Genomic DNA, 17,602 nt, shown 5'->3' on the forward strand with positions numbered 1-17,602 from the left:
GCCTTGGTTTGGGCACCGGTGGGGCAGTGCTGAACTTCCTAAACCGGATGAAGTTGGAATCTTTCCTTCTCTGGATCTGTAACTGTGTCTAATTTGTAATTGTCCAATCGTGATATTTTTAACCCCATAAAATTCACACGTAATAAATCTGAGCTGAGGGTGTCAGTGTTGGTACCGTTGCTGGTGAAAGGTAAGGGAGAGGTTGAGAAGACCCGAGGAAAGAAGCTCCAAGTCTCATCTTGAATCCGTCACAGTCCATTCACTCATCTGACTTTCCTTGAATTCCTGCCACGCCCTCACTGCCGGGGGTGGAGACCACCGAAGACCAGACCTGCCTTTGAGCACTGGTAGCGACGTAAGAGGGAGTCAGCAACCCTGGCTTCTCATCACAGTAGGAAAGCAAATATGGCCAATCAGTATTGTCTGCTAGGCAAGTTGGTTGGGCTAGCTCTCCTTACCATTTTAAAGCGCTCGGTCCCCATATTTGAACTAGTTGTAGTGAAATCACACTATGTTACAGTAGTTGTGTTGGTACTGAACTCTAGTGAGTGCCAAGAGAAGGCCTTACCTACTATCCTTTCTGATATTTCAGAAATAGATTTCAAAGCAACTTGGTGCCTTGGGGAGATGTATATTTCCAAAATAACCTGAAATGATCGACTCAAGTCAGTGAATCTGTAATTTACTAGAAGCTGTATTTCTGAGAGCCATATTTTAAACATTAAAATTATTGCTGAAAAATTGATACTTCTAACCCAAAAGAAGCTTAATGCCTCATATACTTGCCAGATGGAAAGCAAAAATTGAGGTCAAGCTTAAACTCTCCTCTTACCTTCCTCCAAATCCCCCAAATCTAGCCCCACTGTAGACTTTAATGCACAAACAAGATCACGTGAGCCCTAATTCATGGCATCAAAGGGAAGTGGGTGCCTCTCCATTTATTTCTGAGGAGCCCGGAGGGGGCCTGGATTTCGACTGCCCCCTTTTGCTCCAAACCCCAGTCCTGGCTTAAATCCCAGTCTTCTGGGGCCAGCTCATCTCCATGCTTCTCCCCACTGTGGGTGCAGACTGTTGGCCTCTTTGCAGGAGGGCCTCCCCTCCCAGCTTAGCACTCACAGAGGGAGACCACTGCCGGACTGGAAGTGACTTTGGTGGGTCACACCGATTCTGAAGTTCCTTAGCCGTCCTGCCACAGGGGAGTTCATCACCTGCTGCTCAGAGCCCCCTCTACCTTCTGGGACTTGTTTCTCCCTGTAGGATCTCTGTTCCCACTTCTCCATCTTCCCCAAATCCAGAGGTTTCTAAAATGTAGCGCATAGTTAAGATGTTCCTATTCAAAAAGTCTCAGAAAATGTGTTTTCTTATCCTTCAAAGGGTTCACCTTTCCTAACTCTGCTGATCCACATTTCAGAAACTGGCGGAAGTTTGAAATTGTAATTTGTCTTTAAATGGGCTCAACATTCAAGGTCACCTGGATCCGGCGTTCAAGGCCTCGGGGTCCCCACGCTTTCTTCTCTGTTGAGGGTGGCCGGGCAGGGGCTGGCCAAGATCTTTGTGCTCCCTTGGCTCTGGGTGGTTCCCAGGTATGGCACTGGGCTTGCTCTCTGTATAAATAGTCTTATTCATGCTTATGATAGTCTGGGTCACAAGAGTAGTTTTAGAATAAAACACTCTAGAAGAATTGGGCAACTTAGGGCCTGTAAAATGCATATTTCCGGGGCTTCCCAGAGTGGCATGGAAGCTGCACTAGGTCGTGGGGTGAGCACAGCAGATCTTCCTGGGGCGATGATTTCCCATCAAACTTGTGTAAATATTGAAAATGTTTAAATGTTAAAACTACAGGCATGTTAAGGAGTAGAATACAAAATTTAGACTAATTTCAAGGTAAGATGTTTCAAGAGTGAGAAGTTTCACTTCTAGATCGCTCTCCCAGACATCTCCAGGGGCTCACATAACTCTCTTCCAGTTAAGGCAACCTTGGTGGAAGTTTGAGAAACACTGTACTTAAGAGGGTACCATCATACAAAAATGTCTAACTTTTTAAAAGGTGTTCTGTTCTGACACGTGTAAACTCCTTCTTTTGCAGATAATTGGCAAACTACAGACATTCTTATTTTGTGTAGTGTGTGTGCCAAGAAAGTCGTGTTTGAGTTGGTGCACTTGTAAATGGAAAAGTCTTAAGTGCAACAGATACCTTTTAAGGAACTGTAAAATAAGTTATTGTACAAATAATCACCCCCCTGGTTATCGGTTTTGTAAGTTTGAGTTTGATAAAATTATTTTTAAGTGGGTTTTTTCACTTAACTATAAAGATAAACAAGCATCCACTTAGCTTAAACTGGAAATAATTCTTTATTAATTTGACTTTCAAAAAATGTCACTTATATCAGTACCACTGAATTTATGTGACTCAGACCAATGAAAATTTAAGATTATATTTGTTACTGGAGTTGAGTGGTCTAAGCAGTATTTTTTAAGCTTCCTAATCATATTAAATGTATAAATAATTATTATTTCTAATACTTGCATTATCTTAATGAAGCATGTACAATAAAACATCATTTCAACCATGAAGTTCCTGAGGGCAGATGATTGAAGAACCATGCGATTAACCAGGCTAACTTCAAACTTGATTTGGAATGTTGTACTATTTATTACTCTAAGCAATTATATTAGTCAAATATAAATGTTCAGAGTACATTTTCATTTAGGTGCTATATGTGTGTCCAGCTACTTCCAAATGCTGTCTTAGTCTTTCTTGGTCTTCATACAGTGTGATTGTTCAATAAATGTTTAATAGATAGGCTTATTAAAGTTTTATTTATTATACTTAATGTAAAAGAATGGAAATGAAGATAGGTTAAAGTTGAATGGACAGGGTAATTGAAATAATTTGGAATATAATTTAAATAAACTTCTTAGTTAATTTGGAAACTTTAAAGTATGTGACCACAACGTAAAATGGGTTGAAATATATCATTATGGAGGAAATAAGAACATCATCGTATTATTGGTTTCTGGATTCTTTGAAAAAGACTATTAGCTTTAGTCTAGTCTAAAAATAGAGGCAATAAAACTAACTTAGCTACCTTATTTATTAACTCAATAAATATCTGGGTTAAGCAAGTGCTTATACAAGTTTTAAATAGGATGTAGAACAGAGTATAAGTATGATTATCATTGGCTAAAATAGTACATTATTATATGGAAGTTTTTATAGAATTTTACTTTTTCAATGATTCTTTTACTCTCATAATCTCCATCATGTAGGAAAAATACTATTACAAAATGTTCCTGACTTATCTGTTTCAGTGTGAAATAAATTAAGAAATTTTAAATCATATTAGTCTGAAAATTCTGTCACTGAGTTAAGGTAACATGGAGAAAGTATATGTTTTTCTAGGGCTATTATTAAATCAGGTCTTGGAAACTAGTGAATTAACTTTGATTTGGCGTAAGTAAAATATTGTTCATATTAAGGATGAATATTTGGTAAACCCAGTATTATGACTGCTGGCTCCTCTGTAATTCAGGGCACAGCAGGGACAGGCTCTGACCATTAGGAAAATGCTGGCTTGTGTTGGGGTTTTGCTGGTAGAGTGATGTCTCTTAACTACAAACAGAATTGTGGTAAGTTGTTGAAATGAAATTCTAACATATTTTTATATTTTTTATTTCATTATTAGGCTATCAGCTGCAAAGGTCAACACAGCATATCGTACACTCTGTCAAGGAATCAGACTGTGGTCGTCGAGTACACACATGATAAAGATACGGATATGTTTCAGGTAACATCTTTCTTTTTTCCATGGAAATTTTGAGCACATTTTTCCTTCGATTCTCTATTTTGATATGTAGTCACAACTTCTAGCACAGTAGTGTTTGGTGATGTCCAAGGGGAAAAAGGTGAGGATAATATTTAAATTGTTCCTATTTGGTTTTCAAAAGACTAAGAAAACACTTAATTCTAAAAATGCAGAAAGAAATTATAAAGACTACATTCTCAGATCTCAGTGCAATAAAAAAGAGACTCTAAAAACAAAAACAAACATTTTTAGAGCCAGCTACTTTTTAAAGTTAACATGTTCAAAATACTTCCTAAATAACACTTGAACCAAAGAGGACATCAAAACTACAATTATAGGCCTTTTAAAAAATAACTGTGGAAACATTTAATAGCATAACTCATGAGATGTGACTGATGTTGTACTCGGAAGAAAATGTAAAAACTTTTAAGTGCTTTTATTATTTGGAAGGAAGGAAGAAACTCAAGGAACTAAACATTGATCAGAAAAAGTTCCTTTTAAAAAATGACAGTAAGAAAGTAGAGAACAGTTTGAGAAGGATAGGTGTTAACTCTTCTCTAAACGTTTGATAGAGTTCCCCTATGAAGCCATCTGGTCCTGGACTTTTGTTGGGAGTTTTTTTAATCAGTTTCAATTTCAGTACTTGTGATTAGTCTGTTCATATTTTCTGTTTCTTCCTGGATCAGTCTTGGAAGGTTGTACCTTTCTAGCAATTTGTCCATTTCTTCCAGGTTGTCCATTTTATTGGCATAGAGTTGCTTGTAGTAGTCTTTTATGATCCTCTGTATTTCTGTGGTGTCCATTCTAACTTCTTTTTCATTTCTAATTTTACTGATTTGAGCCCTCTCCCTTTTTTTCTTGATGAGTCTGGCTAAAGGCTTATCAATTTTGTTTATCTTCTCAAAGAACCACCTTTTAGTTTCATTGATCTTTGCTATTGTTTTCTTTGTTTCTATTTCATTTATTTCTGCTCTTATCTTTATGATTCCTTTCCTTCTACTAACTTTAGGTTTTGTTTGTTCTTCTTTCTCTAGTTGCTTTAGGTGTAAGGTCAGGTTGTTTATTTGAGATTTTTCTTGTTTCCTGAGGTAAGATAGTATTGCTGTAAACTTCCCTCTTAGAACTGCTTTTGCTGCATCCCATAGGTTTTAGATTGTTGTGTTTTCATTGTCATTTGTCTTTAGGTATTTTTTTGATTTCCTCTTTGATTTCTTCATTTATCCATTGACTGTTTAGTAACATGTTGTTTAGCCTCCATGTGTTAGTGTTTTTTACAGTTTTTTTTCCTGTAATTGATTTCTAATCTCATAGTGTTGTGATTAGAAAAGATGCCTGATATGATTTCAATTTTCTTAAATTTACTGAGGCTTGATTTGTGACCCAAGATGTGATCTATTCTGGAGAATGTCCATGTGCACTTGAGAAGAAAGTGTATTCTGCTGCTTTCAGATGGAATGTCCTATAGAAATAAACTATACTCCAATAAAGATTTTAAAAAAAGAAAGGACAGGCTCAAGAATAGTTTTAGTGGTATATAACTGAAAGTCCAGAAACACATCAAAAGAAAGCAGAAGGAAGGAAATAATAAAGGAAAAAATTATCAATTAGTTTAAAAAGAAGGGAATTAATAATATATCCAAGATTTGGTACTTTTTTTTTAATTGAAGTATAGTTGATTTACAAAGTTGTGTTAGGTTCAGGTATACAGCAAAGTGATTCAGTTATACATGTATATACACACAGAAATATATTTTTTTCAGATTCTTTTCCATTGTAAGTTATTACAAGGTATTGAGTATAGTTCCCTGTGCTATACAGTAGGTCTTTGTTGGTTATCTGTTTTATATATAGTAGTGTGTATATGTTAATCCCAAACTCCTATTTTATCCCTCTCCCTGCTTTCCCCTTTGGTAACCGCAAGTTTGTTTTCTATGTCTGTTAGTCTGTTCAAGATTTGGTACTTTAAAACAACAGGAAATTAAAATTAAGGCTAATACAGGGAAAAAGCAAACACAGATTCAACCAAGGAGGCTTTGCATTTCTATATGGAGAGTTAAATTATTAAATAAAAGATGTTGAAACAAATGTCAAAAAAGTATCATAGATACATCAAAAAGGGGAAATAGGGAACTCCCTGGCGATCCAGTGGTTAGGACTTGGCGCTTTCACTGCTGGGGCCCACGTTCAATCCCTGGTCGGTGAAATAAGATCCCTCCAGCCATGTGGTGGGGGCAGAAAAAGTGGGGGTGGGGGATAAATAGTTCTGAAAAATAAGAAAACCTGCTCAGCCTCGCTTATAAAAACAGAAATGTGAATTCAGATCACACAGAGGTACCATTTTTCACTTACCAGATTGGCAGAAATCCAAAAGGTTTTGTCAGAGGTGTGGGGAAGCAGATGCTCTCCTACATCCTATAAATTAGTCTGACCTCTATGGGGCAGTGACTTGGAAATACCTATGAAAAATACACAGTGCTTGCACTCTGACTCAGCTTTTCTTTCTAAAGCTCTCCTCTTTCTAGAGATTTACCCCAGAGATACCCCTGCATACATTCAAAATGACATTTTTACCAACTTATTGCTTGCAGCGTGGTTTAATAGTATAAGCTTGCAAACAACCTAAATGTCCTTTAGTAGAGGACCAGTTAAGTAAACTCAGGCACAGCCATGCAGTGGAGGCCTCCAAGGCTGTACAGCAGAACTAGGAAAAGCTCACACAGCCTCATACAGTCACAAAAAGAGCTCCAAACATATTTAATGAATTAAAATTAATATGATTAAATATATTGAGGCTTTGATAGTATTATATTCAATTAAGGCTACTTAATGTTAATAAATTAATGTTATTAAACGTATTAAATAACATATTAATTATTAGATAGCAAATTAGTACAGTTAAATGATTTAAATATGCTTATATGCTTGGAAAGTCTCCAAAAGGATAAACAAGACATTACTAATAGAGCAGTGGTTTTTGTGGGCAAGAGAACTGGGCAGGGTGGTATCCAGGGAGGTGTTCCATGCTTTTTTATCTTTGAACCTTGTGAATGTGTTAGCTATTTAAAAAAGCTGAACAATCCTATATAGATACATAGATGGATACATAGATGGGTAAGGTGAGTCGCAGTCAGAGATACAGGCATAGTTACTTAAGTGCCAGTACATCAAAAGTAACGTGTGGTATTTAGACACATTATTATTATTATTTTTTTTTTTGCGGTATGCGGGCCTCTCACTGTTGTGGCCTCTCCCGCTGCGGAGCACAGGCTCCGGACGTGCAGGCTCAGCGGCCATGACTCACGGGCCTAGCCGCTCCACGGCATGTGGGATCTTCCCAGACCGGGGCACGAACCCGTGTCCTCTGCATCGGCAGGCGGACTCTCGACCACTGCATCACCAGGGAAGCCGTAGACACATTATTAACAGTGGTTTTACTTTTCATGCCATTCCATTTTATAACAATCTAAATGTTTTTTCCTTCTCATTCTCCCAAAGAAAAAGCTCTCCCTAAATAAACATCTGCATATGCTTCGTTGTTGATATTTTTATGGAACTCTGTAATAATTTCTTTCTTTAATACTTTCCAAAGTTACACATCTTGAATATATAAGATTTTTTACCAATGTGTTACATACGTAGAAGATTCTCAGTACTAAAAACATAAGTCCAGAAAATTTTACAGTTGTTGGTAGGACATTTTTTTACCACTTAAAATCAAGAAGTTACTGTGGTTGCACATGTTTGTTTCATTACTATTCTTCAGTGACATGTTGTGACAGAAATGGTGTGTTCTTCACTACTGTACGGTCACATTCTACTCAAATTGTTCACTCTCTTCCTTCTCACCTAATGCAGAATGAATTAAAGATTTAGCTGGATTTTTTCAGCTTCCTGTTAGTTCTTTTTTTTTCCCCACTTATTGTGGTAAGAACACTTAACATGAGATCTATCCTCCTGACAATTTTTTAAGTGCATGATACAGTATTTAACTGTTTTAACTGTTGTACAACACATCTCTAGAACTTACCCGAATATCTTGTGTAACTGAAACTTTGTACCTATTGAACAACATCTCCCATTTCCCTCTCCCTGCAGCCCCTGGCAACCACCATTCTACACTCTGTTTCTGTGAGTTTGACTATTTTAGATACCTCATGTAGTTGGATTTGTCCTTCTGTGACTGGCTTATTTCACCTAGCATAATGTCCTCTAAATTCATCCATATTATTGCATGTTACAGGATTTCCTTTTTTTTAAGGCTGAATAGTATTCCATTGTATGTATATGCCGCTTTCTCTTTCTCCACTCACCCGTTAATAGACACCTCGGTTGCTTCCATATCTTGGCTATTGTGAATAATGCTGCAGTGAACATGGGCAGCAGACACTGCTTCGAGATCTTGACTTCAGTTCTTTTGGATAAATACCCTGAAGTAGGTTTGCTGGGTCACATGGTAGTTTTATTTTTAATTTTTTTTTTTTTGAGGAAGCTCCACACTGATTTGAACTTCTAAATGCTTTACGCATCCCTCCCATTTCATCACACAGAATATTAAAAGACTCATGATTTAATAAAATTAATAATTTTTTACTGCTTCATCAAAGCATACATATCCCTCCCCCACCCTTACCCCCATGAAATCAGCATTTTTTTTAACTGCAAATGCATGGCAGTGAGGAACACGGTGACCACCAGTATAGTTTGGTGCCACTGCTTTGATTCCCGCTAAAGCACATCATTGTTTTATCATCATCAGAGCAAATGTCAGCATCTTCATATTTATTATGAAACCATAATATTATGGTTCATATTATGAAACCATGGCTTCATGGACCTGGCCCCTTAAAAAGGCTTCAAGGACCCTCAGAGTTTCATGGACCACACTGAGAAATACCAGTTTTTACTATACTAACCTCTTAATTTTACAACTGAGAAATCTGTGTCTTTGAAAGAAAAGTGTAACTTAACCTAAGGGCAAAGATGGCATTAGTGGCAGAACTAAAGGTTTAGGTCTCCTGAGTTCTCCATTCTCTACATAGTACCTACTCAGTCTCTTTAAATAAGGCATGATAATTCAACAGGAATTTATAGACGTATGAAGAAAACACAACCCATTTGTTATTTTTACTAAAATAATCTGATTCCTTTTGCAGACTAACTGGACATATTGGAGGATTAATGTCAGATCACTCTAAGCAGCATAGAATTAAGCAACTCTTAGAAGGCCCTGAAAAATCAAGCTTGTTTTAATTTTTTCCTCCTTTTAACAAGTTTACATGTCTAAAACCTACCACTGACAAAAATCACTGAGCAAAAGCACTGCAGCATTCATATTTCTCAAGTATGGACCTTGGTGTTAAGGGCTGTTCATTTTAGCCATTACCCATTAAAACGATTTGTAGGTTTTTGTTTTTTGGGTTTTTTGGTTTGTTTGTTTGTTTTTTGCTGTATGCGGGCCTCTCACTGTTGTGGCCTCTCCCGTTGCAGAGCACAGGCTCCGGACCCGCAGGCTCAGCGGCCATGGCTCACGGGCCGTGGCATGTGGGATCTTCCCAGACCGGGGCACGAACCCGCGTCCCCTGCATCGGCAGGCGGACTCTCAACCACTGCGCAACCAGGGAAGCCCCGATTTGTAGGTTAATTGAGCATTTAAAAGCAGAACATCAGAATGAACCAAGAAAAGGGCCTTGTGCTGCATTTCCCACAGTGGAATCAGATAACAGGCTCAGAACTCGGAAGTACTATTGCCTGAGAAAGTCAAACCTAGATCTAAATTTAGGAGATGGGTTAAGACTAACAAAATCTGAGTTAATATAGCCAGAATAAGATCTTAGTAATTATTTTCTAGAACAGGAGTAAATAAAGGAAAGAGAAAAGAGCATAGATATTGAGAAAGTAAAATATAAAGAAGAATATAGTTTAGAAAAGGAATCAAGGGCAAAGACGATTCTGATCTTGGGGGGGAGTTAAGGAAACTGACCAGGTCCTGAAACCAGAGTTAGTGGTCATTTCCCCCTCTGGTTTCTCAGTTTCATATGCTTCAGACCTAAGTGCTGCAATGCCTTATGTTTTGGTTTTTTTGGTTTGGGTTTTTTTTTGTTTTTTTTAGTTAGTTTATAGTAGTTCTAGATGGTAACATTTCATTAGCATCTATTTAGTTGAGAAAAATGTTGAAGAATATTTTAATAATTATTTCCTAAAACATTGTACTTGTGTGTGTTTGTGTGTCTCACAGGCTCACAGGGTTCAAGCTCACTGTCATAATCCTCCATTCATCAGTTTCATTTCTTGAGCACCTACTGTGTCAGATGGTCATCTAGTCACTGGAGGTAGACAGCTCCCCTCTCATGGAGCATATATTCTAGAGGAGGCAAAGAGACCACAGATAAGCCAGCACTGCCGCAGAGCAAAGGAAGAGGGAAGTGACGTGAGATGAACTCGGAGAGGTAGGCAGAGGCCGGGAGAGTAAGGGGCCTTTAGGCCAAGTAAAGACTTTGGGTTTTATTCTAGGAGTTTGTTGGAGGAATTTAAGCAAGGGAGAGAGAAAATCCAATTTATATTTTGTTACGATATCTCCAACTACCGTCTAGAGAAAAATGTAGGAGGCAAGTGTGAAAACAGGGAGACCAGTTTGGAGCCTAAGGCAGTGCAATCCAAGTAAGAGCTGAGGGCAGCTAGAACTAAGGTGGGGAAACGCACAAGGGCTGAAGATGCATTTTGGAGGAAGAGTTGATAGAATTTACACGAGGTTAAATGTGGGTGTGGAGAAAAAATCCAGGGTGATTCTTGGGTATTGATTTTTTAGCTTGAGCAAATTGGATGCCAGTCACTGACATAGGGAACCTAGGGGTTGAAGAGGATCCAATGTAACATTTGAAACATGTTACATGTGAGATGCTTAGTAGACATCCACGTGGAGATTGGGTGCGCTGGTCTGAAGCTTAGGGAGAGATTAGGGCCTTGGGGCTAAAATGGGATTTGGTGAGGTTACCTGGGGGAGAGAACAGAAGGGGAAGGGAAAGGGGCTGTTGGCCAACTAGCCTGGAAAGGTTTCATTAACTTAATACCAGGTACGGATATACCAGGACATGTAAGCCCTGGAAACCTCAGCAAGCGGGGTTTCAGTACAGCCGTGCTGAGAGTTGGAGTGGCTTCAGAATGGGTCACGGGGATGAGTAAGGAAACAGAGGGTAGTAACTGGTGGCAGGTTTTTCTGGAAGTATTGCCATTAAATGAATCAGAGAAATGGGGCTATAGTTCGAGAGGTGCTCTCAAGCAAAGGAAAACATTTTCAAAGATGAGAGATGAGGCTAGGACGGTGCTATTCAAACTGCTCAGCCAAGCAGTGAAATGTCTGTTAATGGTGCAGGATGAGACAAGTAAGGAAATCGAGAAGGAATGCGTTTGGAAACTTGTAATAGCAGTTCGGCATTCCTGAAACATCCACGCAGATGATCATTTTTCTAATACTCATTTTTGTTATATTTTTTAAAGCTATTAAGTGACAAGTTGAAATTTTAAAAATTAACAAAAAAATGTTTACTAGCTGACAGTGTGATCCAGTAATAGAGAGAAACTGATCATTTCAGGAGTAAAATCCTTGGAAAGGGGAGAAGAGTGGGATGCCAAGCACCCGTGGAGAGACTGGTCATGGATAGGAGCAGCAATAACTCATCCTTGTCATAGGAGGGAAGTGAGAAAATAAGGTTACAGATGCAGGGACGAGGGTAGGATTGGTCCAGGAAAGGTGAAGGAGGACCTTTTGGGTGCTTTCACACCATTTTACCTGTGCTGACTTTGATTGACAACCAGGTAAACCCAAACTTTTCTCATATATATACACGTAACTGAAAGTGCCAAATGATGCTGTATATGTGCATATCAGTCAGCAGCAGGGAGTAAAATTCTCCCCATGGCTACTATGTGAATATCAGATGAAATTCAGATACATCATGGCTGGTCCACATGACTACCCTTAAAATAACGCAGAGTTGATCCAATAGTCAAAAGAAAGGACAGGCTCCAAGTCTTCCACATTGGGTGAGTTTTCATTAGGAAAGTGGCTTAGGTTTTTTTTTTCCTGGCAAAAGCAACATAAGGTTTTTGTCCTAAAGTATAGAAATATGCTAACACTCTACAGGTTAGATTTAAGTGGAAGTGAATTGATAAATATTAAATGACCAGTCAGGTAAGTATCATGTCTTGAAATAATTGATCTTAGCAGTATGTTCCAGTTGGAATAAAATGTCATGTTTTACAGGCAATTTCAGTTGATTCATCAAGACATTAATTTAATACATTGGGATGAAATCAGAATGGCCTTTCTTGAAGAGAGTAATCTTTATAGACAAGGAATGGTTGTGTGATTCTGCTGGAGCATGGTTTTAGCTTTGAGCTTTTAACAGAGTTTGAAAAGTCTTTGCCGTCTTCCACGGAGGTGACAGAAATTAGATCATAGCCTGTGTCTTTGTGAGAGCTCTGGGTTTTGTGTGGTGACCAGGCAATTTTAGAACTTCTCACATTTTACTCCTAAGCTTCATTGGAGTCGAGGTTCAGGACAGATTTGTTCCTGAGTTTGGAGCAGTCTCCTGTATACTTTCCTATATTTGTGAAATATTTTGCAGAGTATCTTACTTTTCTAATTTAAAAAAAAAAAGCCTAAAGTGAAATAAATCAAACAGAAAAAGACAGATGTGTAATATCACTCACATGTAGAATCTAAAAAAAAAAAATCAAAATCATAAAAACAGTAGAATGGTAGTTACCAGGGGCTGGAGAGGGTAGGGGGGTTGCATGGAATTGGGGAGATATTGGTCAAACAGTACAAACTTCTGGCTGTAAGATGAGTAAGTTCTGGGATGTAATATACAGCATGGCGATTGCAGTTAATAATACTGTATTATATACTTGAAAAAGAGTACCTTTAAAAAAAGGCTTAAAAACATTCAGCAGTCTGAATCAGTAGAGCTTCTGAGTTACACATCCAACTTTTGAATGAATCTAGCAGAGGGAAGATTCTGCAACTTTAGAAAGATGAATTGTATATGATTTTATAATCTAATTCAAGTTTTATGTTGCATTTTTTAACAAGTTACATGTTTTCTAAACCTGTATATTCAGGCAATAGGCATCTATTCAAGGTGATAAGTTTGAGTGAACCCCGTGGTTTAGTTTATTCCAGGCACATCTCAATAGGACAAGAAATTAAGGGTTGTAAAACACAAGAGAAACAGATGTCTGTTGGTTTAACAGGGATAGTCTATGCATGAAAATGTATATGTGAGATTTACAAAAGAAAGTTAATATTGTTCCAAAGCAAGCAGACCTAAATGATGCAAGATATATACATTTTGTTATATTTATTTCACCTTTATTCATTTGGACAAAAAGAGTACTACACTGCTTATGTTTTTAGATAGAATTTTGAGATCAGGATAAATATACCTGGGAAATTGACTTTGGAGGCCTTATACGTACACACTGGGGGTTCTGTGTGTTCCTTCCACTGACAATTTCAGAATCAAAGTCACTTGTTAGGAGAGAACATTAATATCATATTTAACAAGAAATGATTTGTTTACATATAAATTATTTTAGTTTAAGACGTATCTTTGGCATATATAACATTTATCACTGTTTCCTAGTTAGAGATTCATAGAACATCATTACATAGACGGTTTCATGTTTTGTCGTGAGGATTTCCTTACCTGTAAACAAATACTTCCCAGTTCATAGGACACAGCAGTACCTGTCTTATTTGGATTTAGTGAATATGAAAAGCTTTGTTAGAACTCTAAGACCATGCTAATGAAATATATTCTTTCTGGCAGCATTTAAACTTACCAAGGAAAGTAAGCCAATAAAATATTATTGGCCACTTTTTAGACTTGGCCACTTTTTAGACTTTCCCAGGAGAGTTTTTTAAAAATCCAAAATTGAAATGTTAGGATCAGCTTTTTAAATCTTTCATATGACTGCATCTCAAACTTTGAGCTGACCTGTATAGCCCTTTACATCACACTCATTTACGCTGAGTGACAGAAATAGGCGTTGGGGTCTCATGTCTGAGGTAGGGCTTGTTCTCCCTCTGTGCCATGAGTCACTGGTGGATTCACTTAGTGTGGAAAACCAGTCCCTGGGGCTGGGCAAGAGTGGGGGAAATAGGGCTTTTGTTGGCTGGCTTCCTTTAAAATCTTGGGGTTTTTCCCACCTGGAAGTACAAGAAAAAAAAAAAAAAGAATGATTTTCTAAGAAAGTAATAAGTAATGTTTCTACCTGATCAGAAACCTGTTTGGAGTGAGATCTATTTTCCTCTAGAATAGAAAATTGTTTTTCTTAACATTTAAAATCTTATGGTTGGTTACCATAACATCTCCCTTAAACAAGAAAAGGAGCAGACTAAAGATTTTTTCATTAAATTCTGACCTTCAGGGCTTCCCTGGTGGCGCCGTGGTTGGGAGTCTGCCTGCCGATGCAGGGGACATGGGTTCGTGCCCCGGTCCGGGAAGATCCCACATGCCGCAGAGCGGCTGGGCCCATGGGCCATGGCCGCTGAACCTGCATGTCCAGAGCCTGTGCTCTGCAACGGGAGAGGCCACAGCAGTGAGAGGCCCGCATACCGGAAAAAAAAAAAAAAAAAAAAAAAAAAATTCTGACCTTCATAGTAGAGATAATGAATGTTAAAGGATCCTGAACACTCATTTCATGTGATGAATATGGTGACATCATATTTTTCAAGTAGATCATGAGTATAATTTGATTTATTTAGGTGGGCAGATCAACAGAAAGCCCTATTGACTTCGTCGTTACAGACACAATTTCTGGCAGTCAGAACAATGACGAAGCGCAAATTACACAAAGCACCATATCCAGGTTTGCCTGCAGGATAGTCTGTGACAGGAATGAACCTTACACAGCACGAATATTCGCAGCTGGATTCGACTCTTCCAAAAACATATTTCTTGGCGTAAGTACTATTAATCAGTACATTGTTTCTAGAAAAACACCCATTATTATCATATATAACATTTAATTGTGGCCAAAAAATTTGCCTTGCACAACGCTTCTGGTGAGATTTTAGCTTTCATACAGCCAGTTTGAAAAGCTATTATTAAAAATCTGAAAATAATTGTCATTACTTGTTATTTGTTATATTTGCTATATTAACTATAATATGTACAGTAATTACTTTCTAAAAGTATGTGTATTAACATACATATTTATTTCAGAAGGAAAATGGTCAGATCTAGATAATTGGGGTGCAAAAGAAAATATTATTCCTTTATTCATTCAAAAAATTGTTATGTAGTGTTTGCTTTGTTCCATATTGGGTGTTATATCACAAAGAACAAAACAGACTAAAAATATCTCCCTTCATAGAATGTCCATGTAAATAAAACCCCCCAGTTTTAGTGACTATCCAGTTTTAATATAGTCCCCTTTTTGAATCAGGATATTTTTACAGGGGGGAAAAACCCTCACTTTAAAATGGCCTAAATGGTAATAAAAATGTATCATGTTGCAAGAAGCGCCCAGGAAGGCCAGCTGCAGGCTTGGTTGATGCAGTGTTCTGTGACATCCGGGGAGCCAGGTTCATTCCGTCTCGCCCTCTGCCTCTGGGCACATCAGCTTCCTCAGGCGAGGTCCTGGCGGCGGCGGGATGGCTCCAGCACTTCCACCAGCCCCCGCAGCATGACAGCTTCCCACTGAAAAAGGGCAGCAAAGGCACTGTTTCTTCCTTGTCTCTTTTAAAGAGCCAAGAAACCTTTCCAGGAAGCTTCCCAGAAGGACTCACTGGCCAGAACTCTCAGTCACATGCCTACCCCTAAACCAGTCATAACTGGTTTATTTATCCTAATCAGATTTACCCAAGTCATGTGAGCAATATCTGGCTCTGTCCCCAGGAAAGAAAAAGAAATCACTGTGGCCAGGCGTCCAAGAGCATCTGTCCTGCCGTTACATCCAGCGGCTTGTGCCTTCCACCCTTGATGATATAACACTGATTCGTATGAAAACAGAACGTAGTGGCCACAACTTGTTGGCTTACTATATTTTGAAATTTTGTTTGTTTAATAAAAAATTTTTTCTCTTTCTTCTAGTACTTCCCTGATAATGAGTTCATACAAAGCATTTTTAGGTAACAGGATGAAAGCACTGCACAAATAGAATTGAAGAATACATACTGGATTCCTGGAATCACCTGGGGGCGGGGGGTGGCTTGAACAAGAATCTGTGAGGGAGAGGTCCAGGCATCAGGTTTTGTTTAAGTGCCCAAGGTAAATATGTCTCCAGCGATAAATCATTCATCTATTTTTGCACTTCTTTCATTTTGTCGGACTAACTGCCTTTTTTATCCTTCTGATTATTAGCTTTAAGTAGAAAATGAAAATTCTTCACTTTCCTCCCCTCTGCCCTTACCCAACAGTTTAAAGAGATTCTAGAATCTTTTTGTGTTGAACATAATCTTTTCTGTGGTATGCTCTCCAGGAAAAGGCAGCAAAGTGGAAAAACCCCGATGGCCACATGGATGGGCTCACGACCAATGGTGTCCTGGTGATGCATCCGAGAGGGGGCTTCACTGAGGAGTCCCAGCCTGGCGTCTGGCGCGAGATCTCTGTCTGTGGAGACGTGTACACCTTGCGAGAGACCAGGTCTGCGCAGCAAAGGGGAAAGCTGGTGAGTGGACTTCATGCAAATAATGCATGAAACTACAAACACCCAACTCAAAAGCTATCATTTTCCTCTCCTAAAATTCAAAATCTTTGTACAGGTCTTAGGGCTGTGTACCATTGACCCAGGAGAACAAGAATTTTCTGAGCCTCCAAAAGTAAGAGGGAAATAGCCTTCTTCCCTTTCATGATTAAGCTTTTCCAATAGTGGAAGAAAATTATCTTTTGCTCCTAACTACCTTAAGAGCACAATCTTATTAATATACTTCACCACAGGTTTCTGCTTAAATTCACTTTAAGAATAAACTTATTTTTAGTGTAAAACTTTACTAATTTGGAAAACTGAGCAGTCTAAGACTAATTAGTAAAAATTGTGAATTACAGAATTATTTACTAGACTTTCTGGGACTAAAAGATAATTAAGTTAGCTTTTTTTTTCTTGAGTTAATAGTAAGAAATTAATATATAATTCCCTATATGATTCACCAAAGTCACAGTTACAGCTTTTTACTTGAAATAGTTTGTATAGTACGTTGACTTGGCATGTTTGTATTTTTTCTATAAATGTTACTACTTATCCCAAATGCCCTAAAGCTGTTGGGTTTTTAACGCTTTCTTCAATGGAGAATAATTTTAATAACTTAAATAGGAGGCTTTGCAACCTAAGTGTACATCGACAGATGAATGGATAAAGAAGATGTGGCACATATATACAATGGAATATTACTCAGCCATAAAAAGAAATGAAATTGAGTTATTTGTAGTGAGGTGGATGGACCTAGAGTCTGTCATACAGAGTGAAGTAAGTCAGAAAGAGAAAAACAAATACTGTATGCTAACACAGATATATGGAATCTAAAAAAATGGTTCTGACGAACCTAGGGACAGGACAGGAATAACAGGAAGTCGGTGTATGTTTGCTGAGCGCAGACACGGCATTAATATCTCAGAGACATTAGCTCATTTAATCTGCACATCAGCCTTGTCAGAGAAGTGGAATTATCCCCATCTTATGGATGAGGAAGGCGTAGCATAGAGAGGTTAAATAATGCCCAGTCACAGAGTTAGAAGGTAGCAGCAGATAGGATTGAAACACAGGTCCTCCTGCTTTAAAGCCTGAACTCCCGG

General features: G+C 38.2%; 1 protein-coding gene across 1 annotated transcript in view; it reads left to right on the plus strand.

Annotated features, from left to right (window-relative positions):
• PELI2 (pellino E3 ubiquitin protein ligase family member 2) overlaps window positions 1-17,602 on the plus strand; it is a 201,569-nt gene that overhangs the window by 174,399 nt on the left and 9,568 nt on the right. Inside the window, exons 3-5 of the mRNA XM_081227684.1 lie at window positions 3,687-3,788; window positions 14,575-14,772; window positions 16,293-16,481. Coding sequence (XP_081083810.1) covers window positions 3,687-3,788; window positions 14,575-14,772; window positions 16,293-16,481 — 489 coding nt within the window. The remainder of the gene's footprint in view (window positions 1-3,686; window positions 3,789-14,574; window positions 14,773-16,292; window positions 16,482-17,602) is intronic.

Source organism: Mesoplodon bidens (genome assembly GCF_964165515.1).
Source record: "Mesoplodon bidens genome assembly, chromosome: 3".
Classification (NCBI taxonomy): Eukaryota; Metazoa; Chordata; class Mammalia; order Artiodactyla; family Ziphiidae; genus Mesoplodon; species Mesoplodon bidens.